General features: G+C 40.4%; 1 protein-coding gene across 1 annotated transcript in view; it reads right to left on the reverse strand.

The window, feature by feature from the left end:
- Positions 1-17,729, reverse strand: part of LOC122787830 (solute carrier family 12 member 2-like) — a 1,020,929-nt gene that overhangs the window by 894,046 nt on the left and 109,154 nt on the right. The window contains exon 4 of the mRNA XM_044054742.1: positions 6,224-6,319. Within this exon, the coding sequence (XP_043910677.1) occupies positions 6,224-6,319 (96 nt within the window). The remainder of the gene's footprint in view (positions 1-6,223; positions 6,320-17,729) is intronic.

Raw genomic sequence — 17,729 nt, forward strand, 5'->3', positions numbered from 1 at the left:
TCCTATCAGCTCCTATACATTCCCCAGTGAATATGGACTGACAAAACACCACCACCTAGACATCATTCTATCAGCTACTAAACATTCCCCAGTGAATAATTACTGACAAATCACCACCAACTGGACACCATCTAATCAGCTCCTAAACATTCCTCAGTGAATAATTACTGACAAAACACCACCATCCACACACCATCCTTTCAGCTCCTACATTCCCCAGTGAATAAGTACTGACAAAGCACCACCACCTGGACACTATCCTATTAGCTCCTAAACATTCCCCAGTGAATAAGTGCTGACAAAGCACCACCACCTGGACATCATGCTATCAACTCCTACATTCCCAAGTGAATAAGTACTGTAAAAACACCATGTCCCAGACATCATTCTATCAGCTCCTAAACATTCCCCAGTGAATAAGTACTGACAAATCACCACCACCAAGACACCATCCTATCGGCTCCTAAACATTCTGAAGTGAATCAGTACTGAAAAACCACTACCACCCGGACACCATACTATCAGCTCTTAAACATTCTCCAGTGAATAAGGACTGACAAAGCACCACCACCCAGACACCATCCTATCAGCTCCTACCATTCCCCAGTGAATAACTACTGACAAATCACCACCACCTGGACACCATGCTATCAGCTCCTAAACATTCCCCATTGAATAACTACTGATTAAACACCACCACATGGACACCATCCTATCAGCTCCTAAAAATTCCCCAGTGAATAAGTACTGACAATGCACCACCACCCGGGCACCTTCCTATCAGCTCCTAAACATTCCCCAGTGAATAAGTACTGACAAAGCACCACTACCCAGACACCATCATATCAGCTCCTACACATTCCCCAGTGAATAACTACTGGCAAATCACCACCACCCGGACACCATGCTATCAGCTCCTAAACATGCCCCATTGAATAACTACTGATTAAACACCACCACCTGGACACCATCCTATCAGCTCCTAAACATTCCCCAGTGAATAAGTACTGACAAAGCACCACCAACTAGACACCATCCTATCAGCTCCTAAACATTCCCCAGTGAATAACTACTGACAAAGCACCAACACCCAGACACCATGCTGTCAGATCCTAAACATTCCCTATTGAATAAGTACTGGCAAAACACTACCACCCAGACACCATGCTATCAGGTCCTAAACATTCCCCAGTGAATAATTACTGACAAAACACCATCACCCAGACACCATCCTATCAGCTCCTGAACATTCTCCAGTGAATAAGGACTGACAAAGCACCACCACCCAGACACCATGCTGTCAGCTACTTCACCAGTGAATGTCAGTCAGGGGTGTTGCAACACAGCATCCCACTTTTCACCATCAGTCAGAAGTGTTACAACATAGCAACTCACTTTTCATCACTGCATAGTTCTTGCCCTGTTACTTTAACAGGACACTCATCAACTGCCTAACGTAAACATGCTGTACTCCATGATACCGAGACAAATAATCAGCAGAACTTGGACATGTTTAGATGTGTAAAGGTCAAAAATGCACTTCAGATAGACAGTATGTGCATTTTGAAAATGAATTAAATGAAAGTCAGGGAATCACAGTGATTTTTACTAGTAGCAGGTAGTTTAGTATTATTTATATGTTATCTTTTTCTTCTTTCGGCTGCTCCCTTTAGGGGTCGCCACAGCAGATCAACTGTTTCCATTTCTTCCTGTTCTCTGCATCTTGCTCTGTCACACCAACCACCTGCATGTCCTCTCTCACCACATCCATAAACCTTATCTTAGGCCTTCCTCTTTTCCTGTTTCCTGGCAGCTTCATCCTTAGCATCTTTTTCCCAGTATACTCTGCATCCCTCCTCAGCACATGTCCAAACCAACATAATCTTGCCTCTCTGGCTTTATCTCCAAACCTTCCAACCTGGGCTGACCCTCTAATATACTTATTCCTAATCCTGTCCATCCTCAACACACCCAGTGCAAATCTTAACATCTTTAACTCTGCCACGTCAAGCTCAGACTCCTGCCTTTTTGTCAATGCCACTGTCTCCAACCCATATAACATAGCTGGTCTCATTACCCTCTTGAGGCCTTTCCTTTCACTCTTACTGGTACTCATATGTCACAAATCACTCCTGACACTTTTCTCCACCCACTCCATCCTGCCTGTACTCTCTTCTTCACCTCTCTTCCACACTCATCATTACTCTGAACTTATTTATTTACAATATTGAATCATTTATATGTTATATTCAGTGTAAAAACAGTGACTTGGAAAAAGCATTTACCTTTGTAAGTGGGCTAATCTGATACTAGCATTATTATCGCTAAACTGGTGATCAACACGCAGATCATTGATGACGTTTGTGTCATACCAGGAATTTCACACTAAATTGTAATTGTAGATGGTCAACCTGTGTATTGTTGACCTATGATGGTCGCCAGCTGTGTGTGATCAAAATCCTCAGGGTAGGGGGATTTTCCCTATATCTGGGGACTGTGAGATCTCAGAGTTTGTATATATTATTAGAAGAGGGTGTGGGGGCACAGCATCCCATGTCAGGGGTGCAAGGGAACTTGCTCCTCTGCAAAATCACTTTACTTTTCATTGCATGTTCTAAGGAAAAGAATAGCAACACATACTGTAGTATCTTGATGTGTTTTTGTCAACATAATTATGCCAACGTAAAGCACATTGACATTTCTGTGGATCCACTATTAGTATTAGGTATATATATATATATATATATATATATATATATATATATATATATATACTTGGAGCTGTGGACAGCAGCAGAGACTCTACATGGTCCCCTATAGGGGGAATAGTTGTACAGACCAACCAATATTGGCATCTACTGTGGTGCACAGTATCCTCAAGATAGGAGAACATACATCACAGACTGCACTCCATATGCAGGGCTAGCCACTTGGTGTAAATATGGCTCTAGGTGATTCGGTCATGTTGACTAATGTCGCCAAAATGGGCATAGGTAGTTACGAGTTTATCACTGGGTTAAGGACCCGGCCTATTCTGAACCTACGGCAGGGACCCTTGTTAACAGTGGGAGGAGTATATGTGCCCCTATTGGCCAGTGTGTTCCCGCCATACAGCCCAGCAGCCCTGGGTCAATAAGCTACTGGCTAGCTGATGTCTAGTTGCCCATCTTGGGTTACCTGGGATTGCTATGTTGAGAGAAATCTGGATGTAAAACCAACCACCTGCCAAACATGAACTGAGAATTGCTACGCTTAATATAGGTTCACAGACAACATGCAGCCTGGAAGTGAATGACGTCATGATACAGAGGAGGCTGGACATCCTATGTATCCAAGAGACAAAATGGAAGGGCAGTGCAGCAAAGCCACTTGGCTTGGGATCCAGACTCTACTACTCGGGTGGAGGGCAGGCAAGAAATGGTGTAGGAATTGTGGTGAGAGAGGCTTCAGAAGGCAGTGAGGGATATCATCAGCATTAATGGCAGACTCATGGCAATCAGACTGCAGGGTAATGATAGGGCAGTATTCATAATATCAGCCTGTGCCCCACAGCAGGGTTGTGATAGTGAGGAAAAGAGTGCATTCAGACAGTAGTTGCAGGACCTACTAAATAAAACAGGTCAACATGAATTGGTGGTGATAATGGGTGTTTTGAATGCATATATTGGGACAGACAGAACTGGATATGAGGACTGCCTGGGTCCGCATGGGTGGGACAACAGGAATAAAGAAGGTGAAGCCATTCTAGACTTCTGTCTGGCAAATTGCTTGATAGTAGCCAACACATGGTTCAGAAAGAGAAACATTCACAAGATCACATGCAAGAGTAGCCAACATGCAACTCACGTAGACTTCCTCCTAGTAAGGAAAAGGCACTGGGGTAGAATCCATGATTGCAAAGTCATCCCCAGAGAAACAGTCATCCCATAGCATGAACCACTACTTGCCACAATTAGCTGCAAGCATTGGTGAGAGAAGGCCCTAAGGTCATCAGAGACCAGGCTGATGACCTTGAAGTTGAGGTACAACAGTTCAAGGAATTACTCAGGGCTTTAGCACCCCAAGAAGAGGAGGAAATAGGTGGAGTTGAAGAAGAATGGGAGCACCAAAAACAGCATGTTTTAGGACTACAGAAAAGATATGTGGCTGAGCCAGGTACGGAAATAAGGTACATAAGGAAAGCTGGTGGTGGAACGCAGAAGTCCAAGAAGTCATCAAAAGAAAGAAGGAGTGCAGGAAGAAATGGGAGATAGAAAAGACTGACCAAGCTAGGAAGGACTACTGTTGGCTAACTAAGAAAGAAGTTGCAGTAGCAAAGAATAAGGCATCAGAGGTGCTCTACCAACTTCTGGAAAGTGACTCAGTAGGTGGCATAAAGAAACTATATAAGGTTGCAAGGCAAACACAGAAAGATAAAAAAGATAGTCAGACACCCTTCATAAGGGATCCCAGAAACAACCTGCTCACCAGTCCGCAGGACATCAAAGGCAGATGGAAGGAGTATTTCCAGTAGCTTCTGAATGAAGAAAACCCACAGATGTTGGACTTCTCCAGAAACAGCCTACGATGAGAGAAGAAGAGAAGCCCACCCTAGAAGTAAGAGCAGCACTAAAGAAATGAAGTCAGGGAAAGCAGCAGGCTCAGGTGAGGTCACAGCAGGTATGATAAAGATGCTGGGTGAGATAGGGTAGAAATGGCTCCTGAGGGGAGTAATAGCAGTGTGGAGAGAAAGGCATATCCCAGATGACTGGAGAATAAGCATACTCGTGCCAGTGTGCAAGAACAATGGGGACATCCACAACTGTGGGCAGTACAGAGGCATCAAACTCCTATCACATTGCATGAAAGTTCTGGAGAGGGTGATTGATAAATGTATATGCAGAGTAGTAGAAAGTAAGATGGGAAATGAGCAGTTCAGATTTAGAACAGGATGCAGCACAATAGATCCGATGTTTGCATTCAGACAAATACTTAAGATCAAGACAGAGATGAGGAGAGAGTCCAACTGGGCATTCCTAGACTTGGAGAAAGCATATGACAAGGTCCCAAGAAAGCTGATCTTGGCAGTACTTTGGCAGTTTGAAGTCCCAGAAACATTGGTAGAATTAGTGCAGGCTATGTAAAAGGATCCAATGATTCAAGTAAGAAAAGTGTTCAGCCTCACAGAGGGGTTCCCAGTGGGAGTGGGGGTACATCAGGGTTCAGTTCTGAGCCACTGCTGTTCATACTGGTGATGGACTACATTAGCAAAGAGGTTGGAGGGGACAGATCAACAAAGTTGCTGTATGCAGACATTGTGGCATTACAGGCTGACTCTGACATGGAACTTCAGCAAAGGATAGGAGAATGGAATGCAAAACTGAAGGCACATGGGATGAAACTGAGTACAGATAAGACGGTAGTAATGGCAGCAAATAGGGGAAATCAGAAGAAGCTGAGAATAGAGGTAGAAGGTCAAAGCTAGAATCAGAGGAGCTGCAGAGTGTCAGGCATAGTCTATGACAGAAGAATGCCAAAGAAGCTGAAAAGTAAGGTGTACAAGACACCGGTGCGACCAGTACTACTGTATGGTACAGAAACCTGGGCAGTAAAAAGAAGCTTGAGGTGATGGAAATGAAGTGCTTGAGAAAGGTGATAGGATGCACACTGTGGGACAGACAAAGAAATAAGGACAGAAGAGCAGAAGCCAAAGTATCTCCAATTGCAGAAAAGATCAAATAAAACAGATTATGGTGGTATGGACACATGCAGAAAAGCAGAAGACAATCTGGTGAGGAAGATTTGGGACAAACAGGAAGAAGGTAAGAGGAAGTGAGGATGTCCAGCAAAGAGGTGGATGGATTGTGTGAAAGAAGATCTGTGACAGTCAGGGATGAGTGTTGAAGAAGGCAACAGTGTGGCACTGAATTGAGAGAGTTAGCAACAGTTAACACGATACCCCGACCCCATGTAGAAAAATGGGAAAAGGGGGCTGATGATGATGATGATATATATTGATATATATGTATAAGTGGAAGAGGGTACGGGGCCATAGCCCTTCATATTGTGAGTGTTACACTTATCAACAGAAACATTACATGTTTAAGTGAAAAACTGCAATAAGGTTGTGATATTTCTGCAGTACAGATCTGATATCAAAAGATGAAATAATTGATTTCTCCACCAAACCTTCTGTCATAAAAATAATCAAAACAGGAAGCAATAGTTAAAAGAGTATCATTACCTCCACGTACAAATCCGTTTGTAGCTATGGCAGAAGTAGAAAGCCCCGTGATGAAAGTGACGACAGTTGCGATTAAGATAATTATTATCGTGAGACCTATGAATGACAAAAGCACACATGAAAGATAGTGGACAGTCTTTAAAAAAAGTATGCTCTGTGATGCTCAGATATATAACATACATAAAGATGGAAAGCATGTAACCCCAACAAGTTGCATATTGTAAACATTACTGAAAAAGGGAAAGCTCTTTCGTTGCTTAATAATAAAAATACAAATATTCAGTAACCGCAACAATATACATAAGTCATTTACACTATAAAAAGGCACATATTTCTGACTGCTGGAAAATGTTCAGATTCAGAAAACAAATCACTTGCACTGCATTATGTTGCATCTGTTATTCAAGATCCAAACGTGATCCATTAAAAAATGTCTTGCTATGTTAATGTCTCATTAACATACAAAGCACTTTACAGCCATATTAAAAGTCAATGTAATATGATACATGAATATTGGGATAGTTTATAAGTTAGCTATATAAAAAAGCTTTGATGAACATTGTTCACTACATATACCATTTCTTAAAGGAAACCATAAACAGGAAGAGAAGAACAAATGTTTCTCAACAGAGTTTTTATTTATGCCTCCTTGTGTATTCTGTGAGGAAAACTGCATTTCATCACCTTATTCCATAACCACAAGTTCAGATAATGATATTTTACACAACTACATTTAGGCAAACACATATTTTTCAAGCTGTGGTAATTCTTGACTACATTAGTTTTTTGAGCAAACATAGGTATTTCTTGCTCTTTCTTAAATCAGGAATTAATCAAAATTTAATTCTGTAAATTAACAAGCTCCAAATAAGTTACCATGAATACCAGGATGACAACAATATCAGCAAGTTGTTTGCCATTTACACTGGTTAGCTATTTAGGAAACAGGCCGTATCAGTGCCGTATCAGCACTGTCTTCAACATGCACAATGCTGGACATGCCTTTCTTTGCAAAAGTAAACGTAATTTATATTTTACACTGCAAATGTGACCAGGAGGGTGGGATTCAAAAGCAAGCTTTCTGCAAACACATTGAACATGCCCTGCTGGATGCAAAAGAATGGGAAGTCATTTTAATCTCTGCTTCCTTTTTACTGTCATACCAAAGTGCATGAGGGTACAGATCCATAGACAATGAGTGATATGCAACATGCACTTGTGCAAGAAATGAGAATGCACAACCAGGCAAAGATCGATAGTGAGTCATCGTCCAACGCTGTACTACAGTGCAATAAATACAAATGCATTGCAAAAGAAATATGCTATTAATCAGATAATCCAAAGTTCATGAAGTATCACAAGAAGACCACCAAAGTATAGCGTAAAAAATTTTAATTTCAGCTTTTGTAAACTACTTCTTTAGAACATGTTCTAAAGAAGTGGTTTACAAAAGTGGAAATTAAAACATGTTTTACACTATTCTTTGGTGGTCTTCTTGTGATACTTCATGAACTTTGGATTATTGTTGTGTTTTGGTGCTCACTTGGCCCTAGTGGTGAATTTTTTCTTGATTAATCAGATAATGACATGCAATTGAAAGTGGAAAGTGATATTTGGTCCTGATGATATGTAAATGTATGCAAGCAGAGCACACTCATGGTTCGTACATGTATGTGGAGGAAACTGCAGAGCAGAGTTACAATCAGAAGAACTACTAGGAGTAGCAGAATTAGTCACGTACCAGGATACAGCTCCATGACGTGACGCAGTTATGCATGAGGTGGCGAATGGCATCAGGATACAGCTCCATGACGTGACGCAGTTATGCATGAGCTGGCGAATGGCATCAGGATACAGCTCCATGACGTGACGCAGTTATGCATGAGCTGGCGAATGGCATCAGGATACAGCTCCATGACGTGACGCAGTTATGCATGATGTGGCGAATGGCATCAGGATACAGCTCCATGACGTGATGCAGTTATGCATGAGCTGGCGAATGGCATCAGGATACAGCTCCATGACGTGACGCAGTTATGCATGAGCTGGCGAATGGCATCAGGATACAGCTCCATGACGTGACGCAGTTATGCATGAGCTGGCGAATGGCATCAGGATACAGCTCCATGACGTGACGCAGTTATGCATGAGGTGGCGAATGGCATCAGGATACAGCTCCATGACGTGACGCAGTTATGCATGAGCTGGCGAATGGCATCAGGATACAGCTCCATGACGTGACGCAGTTATGCATGAGGTGGCGAATGGCATCAGGATACAGCTCCATGACGTGACGCAGTTATGCATGAGGTGGCGAATGGCATCAGGATACAGCTCCATGACGTGACGCAGTTATGCATGAGCTGGCGAATGGCATCAGGATACAGCTCCATGACGTGACGCAGTTATGCATGAGGTGGTGAATGGCATCAGGATACAGCTCCATGACGTGACGCAGTTATGCATGAGCTGGCGAATGGCATCAGGATACAGCTCCATGACGTGATGCAGTTATGCATGAGCTGGCGAATGGCATCAGGATACAGCTCCATGACGTGATGCAGTTATGCATGAGCTGGCGAATGGCATCAGGATACAGCTCCATGACTTGACGCAGTTATGCATGAGGTGGTGAATGGCATCAGGATACAGCTCCATGACGTGACGCAGTTATGCATGAGGTGGTGAATGGCATCAGCAGAAAAATTACTGCCACTGACTGACATTTCACACCTTCTCTGATTGAGAAAACATTGATGCTTTACAGTAGATCCCATGGGCCACTTGGTGGACATGTGCAAGGCTCATACAGAATCTACAGAAATGTGTGATCTTCTATACCTATAGAATCTACGGTATATCCAGCTTTTTCTATTCTAGCAAGAGGGACCTTTTAGACACTAACAGGGGACTCACTGTGTATTTCACAGGCCTCCCCGTCTAGGATACTCAACAGGCTTCTGAATATAATGCTTCAATATAGAGAGATTTCCTTGCCCACCACAAGAGAGAGCTAACATGATATGAGCTTTCTACAACATTGCATTCCTGCACACATGTTGCAATAAAGGCTCCAGCTGACACAAAGTCACAAAAAATAGTTAACTGGAAGGGCTACAGTTCTGTGAAGTCAGGTGGTGTATGACACACGCGGGACCATAACCAATATGCCCGTACATGTGTGACAGATGTGTCAGCTGTATCACTGCTTCCTGTATAACAACATTCCACAAGCCATCTGACTGGTCAGTGCAAGAACTGTGGGTAAAATAAATGTATACCATTTCATATATAGTGTGTCCAAATGTAATAACATCCCCAACATTTTGAACAGTAGATAACTGCTAGAGCCCTTGCTTATGAATCCTGTATAGCAACAAAAACACGTGGTCAAACTCCATGAACACAGACACACACACAAATGCACAGGTGATCTTGGATATTCAATCACATACACACAAACACACACACACTTGTACACAGAGAAATGCACCACACCACTCACCCACCTACACACACGCACACAGACAGACACATACACACACAGACATGCACAAACACACATACACACACACACATACACACACACATACACACACACATACACACACACATACACACACACACACACACACACACACACACACACACACACACACACGAAAACACACACACGAGTGTACACAGAGAAATGCACACACATGCATGAGCTCAGTACCCACCCACCTATATACACACACACACACACACACACACACACACACACACACACACGAAATCATAGAAGAATTTGCTCAGCCTACTAAAAGCCTGCTTCTTCTGCCTTAATATGTGGGATGGAGCACACTAGTTAGACCATGACATAATCTGCAAAATGTTCCTAGTCTGTTGCATACTTCACAATATGCTGTGGAGGGAACAGGTGGGGCAGCCTTAGATTACTGTTAAAGTCAGACCATGCACACATACACACTGCAAACATGGATGCGAGGACAACATCATCATCTGATGAAAATGAGGTCAAATAGCAGCAACCAAGAACTGCATAACACCTCCTCGGACAGCACTATGGCCAATGAAGAGCACCACAGGTAAACCAATGGCATCTAGTCCCATTATATAGGCCCTAAGAAGAGCACAAAGAGACACTGCAGTGGCATACAGAATAAACATGCTACATGCAGAGTTAATATCAGGTTTTACTGGTCAGTGTATGGTCCATCCACACTGTGCATCAGACATTCCCACATTTACCTCACAGGAGGGAGATTGGAGTGGGTTATGGTCACACATGCGACTAGGGACACAATCATATAGGAGTATGAACACAGACACACACTGTGGATGGATGAGCAATGTCAAAGGAGGCAGGAATGGGGTTTTGAGGTAATGGGTAGTCTGCGTTATTAACTATTTCCTCCTGCAATGGGGTGGAGTAATACTGCATGACCATGCCCTATGGCAACTCCTCTGGCTTGTTGCACTAGGACTTGGGGTACCTTCTAGGACTGGTAGACCACTGAAGGACCATGACCTAAATCAAGTCCATCGATGAGATGCCCTGTGAGTGGAAGGATGTGTTGTCATCATTCACAGTAAGGTGTGGCAAAGTGTTGTACATCTCTATTTATATGCAGTTAACATCCTGTGTCCAAGCTCAAAAGAATCATTTCCTTAGTTACAGCCAATTGCTTTCCCGATATTTTTGACAGAGCACTCTGTAGGATAGTTTTAAAATCTGCCAACTCATTACTCTTCCCAAAAAACATGTTCCCAGGTACCTCACTCTTCCCAATCACACCTCCAGCATTTGCTATCTACCTGAACATTTCTTTGAAGTCTGCCCGGGCTATAAAACTATCTATACAGTCACTTCCAAGCAAATATCCTTAACCATCTTGACTTTATTGTATACTCTGGAGCCATAAATATGTCCTTCAATTGTTCCTTTGTAAATTGCTTTCCAGTCTCCTTTCTAACCTCCTTTGATTGATTCTTAGAGGTATCCTGCAATATTTTCTATGCTGTACTAATTATCCCTTTTTAAGAGCAGCTTTTGTTCTAGACTTGACTAAAAGCTCTACCAGAGAGGGTCCTTCACTTAGGATACGCCTATCCCTTTCTCTTTGCATATACTCTGATATCAATCTCTGGTAGGGAAGGAAGTCTTTAACATGCAATTCAAATGTCTGGCTGGCCTCATTCCATTCTATTACCTTTCTCTCTCTAGTTATTTGCTCCCAAAATCTTGGTTTCTATGCCAGTTTTCTCCAGTACATTCCAGCCCCCTTTTGCTATTTTCTGTACCCACTACTTGCAGTCATCCCTATCGGCAGAATCTCCTTTCTCCATTCCCACACTGACTTAGTTCTTGGAATACTTTCTTCTACTTTATGAATATAGTACTCTACATTGTTGTTATTCTCCTTATGGATCTGCATCCAAAATCCTACTGTCTCCTTATTTCTTGAATTCCCACCCTGCTTTAACATCACCCCTTAGCACCTGCTTTAACATCACCCCTTAGCACTTTGATTTAAAACTCTCTGCATGTGTTGTGCACATCAGCCTCAACTGCTTAGCTTTAAAATATACATACAAATCAGGTAATCCTAAATAACATTGTACATTGGGCAGGATCAGCTTATCTCAATTAAGTCTGACTTTCTTCCCCTCTGAAGATCAAGTCCTTCACCTCTTTATAGTCCATAATTTCTCCTCTGGTTGATAAAAATATACCAGACCTGTATGTAAAGCAAAACATTTTGACTACTTGGCTCTTACTATCCATATTCATAAACAAGAGCTTCCATTTTTTCAGTTTTTGTATGACCTTTTGTTTAGTCTCTTCCCACATATCCTTAGCTGCCATAGCAGAAGTATTTTTAATCCATACACTTGAATATTTAATTTTATATCCTGAAAAAACTTGACATTTTCTCAAAATGGTCTGCAGCACAGAAAAGCCCTTTTCTGGCTATATCAGGTATTAAATAATAATTTATCTTAACAAATCCATTTTTCTAGATTACCATATCAATTATATCCTTGAATTTCTGAGCCCCTTATTGTCTTTTTGCTGATAGCTCTAAATATAAAGCAAATAACAAAGGGGAAATAGGGGACCACGGCCTGGTTCAAACAGAACTTACTCTAGAGGATCTCTCCCACTTTAATTCTTGCCTCTCATTCTTCAGATATCCTCCTAATTAACCTTATTATTGTATCAAGAAATGCAAATACTTCCACTGCCTTACTCAAGAAATCACAGCTTTCTCTGAACTGAAATCCATCAACTGCAGCGTTATTTTCTTGCATTATGCTTTCCACTGGAGCATCATTCTTCTGTTAATATTGTCAAATGTTTTCCTGTCCCACACAAAACCACATTGAGCCATGTCTATCAATATGTGCTGAAGCTTTCAATGAAATGTGCATGCTCCTGTGAAATATAATTTCTATCTAGTGTAGCCTAGTGATTGCAACTTGGGGAATAATATATAAATTCTGCCCAAGTTCCTGTTCCTGAATTTACATCTTCCACAGCAAATATTCACATATGTTTTCTACCCTTTTTGTTATGTTTTCCTTCTATGCCCCTCCTAATATAGCCTCACTATTGTAAATCAAGTTCCAGTCCTCATGTATAAATAATTTTCCCTGCTGGAAGCTAATGATTTCTCCCCAAATTTTCTTAAGGTCCATAATACCAGTTTGTGATGGAATATAAACACATGCCAGGACAATTCTCCTCCCTTGACAATAACTTCTTACTACCACAAGCCTACCATTATTATTTATGTTTATTTATTTATTGCATGTGTTTACCGGGAGGGTCTACTGGGCCTAGGTGAGCCCATTTTCAGTGTAGGCCCTGGGAGAAAAGCTCCACATATATTACAAAATCATACAAGAAAAATAACACATAATATACAGTAAAATACAGTTACAGTAGAGTAAAATATCAGAAATTAACATTAGTACAGAGTACACACAGCCACACTGCATTGAAGAAAATATGATCTCAACAGTTCAAGTATTATTTACATTTTATACACTTGGACGTTGTGTAAAATTATTTACATTGATGGTGGAGTTATATGACTAAATGTTATTGGTTTGTAGGTGTTAGTAGCTGAGATTTAGCAGGCAGAGTAAGTGCTCATACCGTTGTTATGGCAAGATGGAGTGGAACAGCTATATGAGTATAGTGATGGAAAGATGAAAGGATTATAGGATTATAGTGTCTTTTTTCCCTCTTTAATCAGAGAGGTTGGAGTTTAACATATGGTTAAGGTGTTTACCTTACAGACACAAGGTTCAGGGTTTAATTCTCACCTTTGGGAAGCATGACTAAGCTTACAAAAGCTCCCTGTGATCAATAGCCTAATACTCACCTATTAGCCTATGATGGTGTTACACAACTCCATCAACATCTTTATTGTCACCCAGCTTATAAGTAGAGGCATGGCATCTGAGTCCAAGGAAGTCATAGTGCTGCTTAACTTATCCCTTATCAGACCCATCATTGAGTACAACGCCCTCTTCAGCATGTACCTGACTAGTCATATGCAACAGTTGGAATGCCTAAAAAGGTTCCTTACCAGAAGAATCCATGGGATAAACATATTGTCCTATACATGCTGCCTTAAAGCCCTATCTCTGTGCTGTGTCTCCTACAAGTTACTGAGAGGTAATCTATGCCTGGCATACAAAGCATCCTCTGATCTAGCTTCAATGGACCTTTTACACATCTACAAAATGAATAGCATCAGAACCACTAGATCCAGGGATTTAAATTTTGATTGTGACATAAATAAGATATGTTGGAAAATAGATGTGTGTCTCAGAAGATCCCATAGTCTGGAACAGGGTCCCCATCTATATGAAGCAGAGTCCTTCCCTAATCCTATTTCATAACCTTGTCGAATGGATAAGAAATGAGAAATTCACCATGGGTATGTCCATCATGTCTCATATGGAAGGAGACAGTAATGTCCAAACTAACATACCCCTAGTCCATATTACCTGTAGAGACTTCCTAATTAATGCACCCTGTCTAATACATGCCCATGATACATAGGGACACAATTGGGTAGGATTGTATGGCTAGACTTATAAAAGTCCTGGTGGGCAATTTATGAACCTATTGGAGTCCTTCTAGCAATTAATATAATTACTCTCCTTTTCCTTTGTCCCTGAGATTCTGCTGAATATCCATCCTGAAATTCTTTCTTTATCAAATTCACATGCTAATTTCTATCCAAATGTGCCTCCAGCAACATTGTTATTTGCACCCTACATTTCTTAATATAATGCAATACTCTTTCCTTTTTGTCCATACCTGCAAAGCCATTTACATTCCAAGATAATATGAACAATATGAACAGAATAGCCATTATGACATAAAGCTATTAATCAAACTTAATATACATGACAGTTCTTTTGAATGTTTATTTTCATCTTTTGTCTTATATGTACACACTGTTTGGCAGGGTGATCTTGTATACAGTTGTTTTTCGCATCTCCATTTGAACCTGTCACATTTTTCAAAATATTTTGCTTTAATGAAACCCTCAAACAAATATAAATATACTTATAAACCACCCATCCCCTATTAACTTAGAATAAGCATATAACACTGTGCATTGTCAAATAAATGTTAACCCTCCAGATGGGGGCAATTTCCCCAAACTGATAGCTACACCCACAGGGACCACCTAATTTAAAATTAAGGTTGCCAACGCTAAAGCCCATGCTACAGGCTGTATCCCCATTTATACTGATTGCCCTCTGTACTTTTCCAATCTTATTCCCCTTCCAAATGTGAAAACCAGTTAGCACGCTTTCAGAAAATATATTTTTAGCCCTAAGAAAAAGTGCACAGGCTGCCATTAAATAAAAATAAATTGTGCACTGTTCTTGTAAATGCATTAAAGTATTAAAACTGCTGGGGGGGCTACTATTTTTTATTCCCTTCCCCCAATTTCAGACTTTATTTTTCAGTGAAGTACTTGCCATCGTATCCTTACACTTTTCATTTCTCTCACCAAAGAATGCTCAGAACTCTCCAGATTAATTGCTTGCACCTGCAGAAGCTCATCCCCAAGTAACTGTAATCCGCAATAAGAAAAAAAGGTAAGACGTTTGTAGATATTTGAAAGAATCTTTGTACATTTCACTTAAAACACAATGTACAGACTTCACCTGGCCAGCTGCCTTCACTTGCATACTTTTTGTCAAACACAGACAGCATTTGCTAATGGAAAGAAGGTAGCAACTCTTCAGATTCAAGAAACTTGACATTTTTCATGCCTTTCATCATTTGGTCTTAGTTTGCAAGCCTACTTGCTTAAAAAAATGTCCAGTGTCCACAGCTCAAGCCAAGGACATCAAATCATACATTAGTATTTTAATTCTACATATGACATAATCAGTACACTTTTACCTCACCCTCACAACAGCAGCCCAAGATCATATGATATTAACTTAAACCTGCTTTTGTCCAGCCTTCCTTACCTCATTACAGTGTAAAGCCTAAATATTTTATAAATAAGAAAACATACTTGTTTGTTGTAATATATTTAATGTATATAGCAGTCACTGAAAAGATCCCTGCCCTGACTGCACACTTTATAAAACTGCTTTACAATATCACATGCAATTTAAATTATGAAATGTTTTAAACAAATGAACAAAAAGTATTTTATGTAGTTTACTCTTTAGTATCCTTCTAAACATCAATGACATAAAGTGAGGTATATGTTTTAGAGTTCACCCACAAGTTTCACAAAGTAAAAAAAAAGAATCTTTCTTGTCCATTTTTTGTTATAAAGCCATATTTCACAAATGTGACAGATGCTTTACAGCTTCTCATTTATTCATGAACTTCAGTTTTGCTGGCCGCATTCCTGATCATCTCCAACTATCTTCACCCAGCTCTGGTTCAACTCTAAGGTACTTTTGATTCTTTTAGTCAACTCCTATGCCTTTTTCTGTGTCTCAAACTTTTTTCTTAGGACCACTGAAAACGTTTCACAGGTTTTACTACCAAAAGAAAGAAAAGAAGAGTCCTTTTTTATTTGCTGGCTTACTCTTTGTTGAATAAACTTTCTTATTTTTCCTAAGCCTGCTCTGCATCACAAAATGTCTTTGATCCTCCAGGAAAGCTATTATGAAGACATCTGGAACAGCAGGTACAACAGCTTGAATCTCATACCTGCTTCTTGACAGTCTGACTGCTGGAATATACTTAATTTATTTATTTAATTTATTTATTATTTATTTTACATTTGTTGACCGGGCTAGTCTAACTGGATATATGTCCATTTTCAGCAGAGGCCCAGGGAGATGAGCTCCGAGGAAGCAAAATACAATCACTTATACAAAAAATTAATGTGTACAATGAACATTGCAGGTACAGAACAGAGAATAATCACAGAGGTCATTTGTTCATAGCATAGTGCTAAATATGCAGATACAATTAGTACAATACAAATTTAGTTGCAATACAACAGTTAAAAAGATAGCAGCTGAGTTATACAATATATTAGTAAACAAGTTGTCATAAAGAAAAAGTAGGAGCTGAAATATACATTATATGAGTAAAAGTAGTCTCCTTAATAATTTCTGAGGATGTGAGTAAAAATATCTTGAAGGACTAGGTCAGTTGTTTCTAAGAAAAGGAACAAGACTACTGCGAAGAGGAGGGTAGGTAGATCCAAGTAAGAGCATTAGTAGATCAGTCAGGTTTAGTACAGGGGCACAACCAGTGTGTTCTGAGGAAAAGTTTCAGTTTGTTTTTAAAGAGTGATATAGAGGGAAGAGAGGAAAGTTCGCTAGGAAGAAGGTTCTAGGATTTTCCAACAGTATTAGATAAAAGAGAGTCCCCAGCCCTGTTTGATTTACAAATATTTACAAGAAGTTTATGTGAAGAACGTTAAGGTCTTTAGATTGTTGCAGGGGATAATGAGGGTAGACAGTATAAGGGTATTCGTAGGATGGTAAAGGGTTTTGTGGTAAGTTGGTGGAATTTAAGCTAATTGTGTAATTCAAGCCATCCTAGTTGCTTTAGGTTAATACAGTGGTGGGTTCTGAAAGGGTTACCTATAACAAATCTGGCTATATTATTGTAGGAGTTTTCCATTTTATTAAGGTTGTTTTTAGAGAGATTAGTATATATGGGTGAGGCATACAGGAGAGTAGATATTAGATGAGTTTGAGCAATAGTTATTCTTGCTGCAGGAGAGAAGAAAGGTTTGATCCTGTAGAGGGAGCCTAGTTTTCTATTAACAGATTTTAAGGTATTGTTAATATGGGCGTCAAAGTTAAGGTTGTCATTTATGGTGATACCTAGTAGTCTGGTAGTTGGGTCTGGGAATATGGGAGTACTGTTACTGGATGTTACTGTGAAGTCTATTGGGGGGGACTTACAAGTAGGAGTGAAAAGGAGGAGTTTAGTTTTTTTGGGGTTCAGAAGGAGACAGCATAGAGTAAACCATTATTC

Source organism: Protopterus annectens, chromosome 13.part0 (genome assembly GCF_019279795.1).
Source record: "Protopterus annectens isolate FY-2018-M chromosome 13.part0, PAN1.0, whole genome shotgun sequence".
NCBI lineage: Eukaryota > Metazoa > Chordata > Ceratodontiformes > Protopteridae > Protopterus > Protopterus annectens.